Source organism: Gekko japonicus, unplaced genomic scaffold (assembly GCF_001447785.1).
Source record: "Gekko japonicus isolate JY-2015 unplaced genomic scaffold, Gekko_japonicus_V1.1 scaffold2016, whole genome shotgun sequence".
Classification (NCBI taxonomy): Eukaryota; Metazoa; Chordata; class Lepidosauria; order Squamata; family Gekkonidae; genus Gekko; species Gekko japonicus.
In genome coordinates, this window is record NW_015162541.1 from 99,586 (window position 1) to 103,476 (window position 3,891).

The following is a 3,891-nucleotide window of genomic DNA, read 5'->3' on the forward strand; positions in this document are numbered from 1 at the left end:
GTCGTTTCAAGTATACACCCACTTTTTCACCCCGTTTGTTACCCATTTTTATGGAGGACAAAGAGAAGAAGGAAAGAGGCGGGAAGAAGCCCGGAAATACATCTGTGCTACAACAACACCTAAGCGTGCCACCCCAAGTTGGGGAATCTCTGAAATGCAGTGCTTCAAATGTCAGGATGCCACAAGAGAGCACGTAGCACTTGAAACTATAGTCCAGGGCTACTGCAATACCGAGTATGAGAGACTGGATTGTGCATTTGAAATACAGTGTGAGCGTACAGGTGATTTAAGTTCCTGGTTTATGAGAGGGTAGCATAAGCAAAAGTAGCCCCCGGACTAGGTCCTCTTCAGCATTTGACCTGATAGGGACTGATACAGCAGCAGCAGCACGCAGAGGGAGGCTGTAGGATGCAGTGCTTGGGTATCACCACTGCACTCGGCCGCCCAGTTCAAATGCTCTGAAAGGAACCAGGGGTGATTTCTCATGAGAGCTGCCTCGCAGCACAGCTCCGTTTGCCTCGACACAAACGTGTCAATTTCACACCCGAAGCTCCGGGGCTGCATTTTGACTCGGGGCTTCGCTGGATTTCCTCCGCAGTTTCGTGATCCTGGTTTTTGAGGATCATGAAACTGCGGAGGAAATCCGGCTAAGCCCCGAGTCAAATACAGCCCCGGAGCTTCGGGTGTGAAATTGACACGTTTGTGTCGAGGCAAACGGAGCTGTGCTGCGAGGCACCTCTCATGAGAAATCACCCCAGGCTACAGAGTACACTGCAGTAAAATGCAGCTGGAACCTGAGGAGGGCAGTATGGGGTAAGTGGATATGCCACAACATGAAGTGTTCAAGGAGTATGCACATAGTAGATTGAGTGTGGCAGTTTTGAAAATGCACTGCTGTAACGTCTGATGGAACAAATTCTTACTCCCTAACCGACATGGCTGTGTCTCCTTCCCTTCCCACTCCCGTCTGCCCCATTCAGAAAATGGTGACCGCACTGGATAAGAACTGGCACCCCGAGCACTTCTGCTGTGTCAAATGTGGGCAGCCCTTTGGGGAAGAAGGTGAGTGTGTGTGGTGGGGGGCTGGCAAGACACCCGGGAGGGTAGACAGGGAGGAAAGATAGTGGTAGATGCAGATTATAATAATAGTTGTGTAATATTGTGTTCACAAGGGTTACTTCGGAAATTTCTGGAGGTTTAGGAGTGGTGCCTAGGGAAGGGGGAGAGTGGGGATACGATGTTAATCTAGGATTTCCATATCTCCTTGACTCTATGGTTAGCATAGAGCTCACCTTCCAAAGCTGCTGTTTCCTCCAAGGGAACTGATCTTTTCTAGTGTGGAGGTCAGTTGTAATTCCAGGAGAAATCCAGGCCCTGCTTTGATGTACATGTTCACAAGTGCAGTGACTTCCATTTTATTTCCCCTCACATTTCTGCTTTGCCTTCTAGCCCAGTCCCCAGGAACTATTAGGGGTTGGGCGTCACAATGTAACTTCCAGTTGCATGACCAGAAGTGACATCACATGTCGCCAGGCCACTTTAGCATTAAACCATAGGAATAGAGGATCCCAGTGATGTGTGATGTCACTTCCAGTCAAATGACCAGAAGTAACATTGCAACGTTGCCACAACAGCACTCCTCCAATGCCGGAGGTGCCCTGCTATAGTGGGAGTCCCCTGTAGCCTAACCGGTGTAACAAATCCTAGCCCTGTGTGTGCTTTGAATTGTGCACTTTTCCTCCTTTAGGTTCAGTTTACGTTCTACCTTGGTAGGCATAGGCTGCTGCTAGTGCAGTCCCACGTTGTGTGGGCGCCTCCCCACTGGCCACTGTCGGAATGAGCAGGCACTGTGTAGTTTGGGCAGATTATAAACACACCCTAGGGCAGTGATGGCGAACCTTTTAGAGACCGAGTGCCCAAACTGTGACCCAAAACCCACTTATTTATCGCAAAGTGACAACACGGCAATTTAACCTGAATACGGAGGTTTTACTTTAGAAAAAACAACTCATACGTTGCCTTAAGATGATCCAAACAAAGTAAGGAAAGCAGTCCCAAATGCTTTCATTGACTTAAAATTATTTGGCAGAGAATTCGACACTTTAATGATGGTCTGGGCCTGGCTGGGGCGATGGCACGCGTGCCCACAGAGAGGGCTCTGAGTGCCACCTCTGGCCCCCGTGCCATAGGTTCGCCACCACTGCCCTAGGGGAAGCCCCTTGAGAGAGGAAGGGGTCACACAGGATGTTAAGCTTGCTGGAAATGGCAGTCACGCCAGCAATGTGTGAAATGTGGCCTAGAGTGTAAAGGGGGGGGGGGGGAGGGAGTGTAGCCTCTCTTTCTCTCAAGAGTTGATACGGGCCAGCTCTTGAATGGTAATTTATTTACTTCATTTATTCCCCACTTTTCTCCCCCCGGGGGAGCTTGCGTTGTTTTCCTCTCCGTCACTTTTACCCTCACAACAATCCTGGGGGGGGGGTGTTTGTGTGTGAGTATTCGTGTGTGCATGCCGGGAAGTCACGGTTGGCTTCTGGCGACCCCTAGTGGGGCTTGGACGTTTCAGAGAAATGGCTTGCTGTTGCCTGCCTCTTCGTCCCGATCCCGGTATTCCTTGGAGGTCTCCCATCCAAGTGCTTGCCTGGGTCGACCCTGCTGAGCTTCCGAGATCAGACAAGATCGGGCTTGCCTGGGCCACCCAGGTCAGGGCTATCCTTATTTATTTTTATTTATTTATTTATTTATTATTAGATTTGTACCCCGCCCTCCCCAGCGGGCTCAGGGCGGCTACAACGGAGGCAATTGCCATAACAACAGTTAAAACAACATAAAAATAATCATTAAACAGTATAAAACAATCTTTAAGTAAAGTGCGGTGCTCTTGATGTTAAATTTTTCTAATCCAAGATGAGTTCCATTCATCAACCTAACCTGACAACATACATTCTTCGGTTAACTAGGCATCTGCCCAGGGCCAGCTCACCTCCAGATCTAATCCACCATCGAAGATGGCAACTCGGTGGTGGTACAGTGACGGCGGCGGCTCCTATGCAAAGGCCTGGCGGAAGAGCTCCGTCTTGCAGGCCCTGCGGAACTGCGCCAGGTCCCGAACCTGCTCTGGGAGCTCATTCCACCAGACAGGAGCCGCCGCCGAGAAAGCCCTGGCCCTGGTTGCAGCCAGCTTGATGTCCTTGGGGCCGGGAACCACCAGTAGCCGGGAACTTGGGGCCGGGAACCAAAATTTATAACTCACCTTTCTGCCCTCAGAAGGGCCACCAAGGCGGATTAGGGTGGGAGCGTAAGACTGACTCAAGGTCACCTCGGTGAGCTTCCATTGCCGAGTGGGGGTCCAAACCTGGGTCCTCCTGTAGCCCCCCAGCCACTACACCCCGGGCCCTTCATGCGCCAGAATAGGCTCCACCACCTTCCTAGAGCCTCCCTCGCTGTCGTAGCAAACAGAGCAAAGAAGCACTCTGAGATATCGTCACACGACTCAACTAGGTGTTCTTTAAGGAGACTGAGACTGTGCCCCTAAAGTGCAAATGAATGGTGCATAAAATCAGCCACGTAGCCCATTCCGTTGCCCCTTGTTCTTGTTCTCGTGGATGCAGTCTCAAACCATGACTGTGTGGTGCCAGTTTGGTGTAGTGGTTAAGTGCACGGACTCTAATCTGGGAGAACCGGGTTTGATTCCCCACTCCTCCACTTGCACCTGCTGATGTGACCTTGGGTCAGTCACACGCTCTGGCACAGCTGTCCTTGAAAAAGAGCAGTTTGTGTCAGAGTTCACTCAGCCCCACCCACCTCGCAGGGTGTCTGTTGTGGGGAGGGGAAGGGAAAGGAGTTTGTGAGCCGCTCTGAGACTCCAAGTGAAGGGCGGGGTATAAATCCAAT

The 3,891-nt window shown here is 51.1% G+C and overlaps 1 protein-coding gene across 2 annotated transcripts in view; it reads left to right on the plus strand.

Moving 5' to 3' along the window:
• TGFB1I1 (transforming growth factor beta 1 induced transcript 1) overlaps positions 1-3,891 on the plus strand; it is a 25,064-nt gene that overhangs the window by 17,935 nt on the left and 3,238 nt on the right. For both annotated transcript variants that reach the window (XM_015406318.1, XM_015406317.1), the window contains exon 7: positions 981-1,062. In XM_015406318.1, coding sequence (XP_015261804.1) covers positions 981-1,062 — 82 coding nt within the window. The remainder of the gene's footprint in view (positions 1-980; positions 1,063-3,891) is intronic.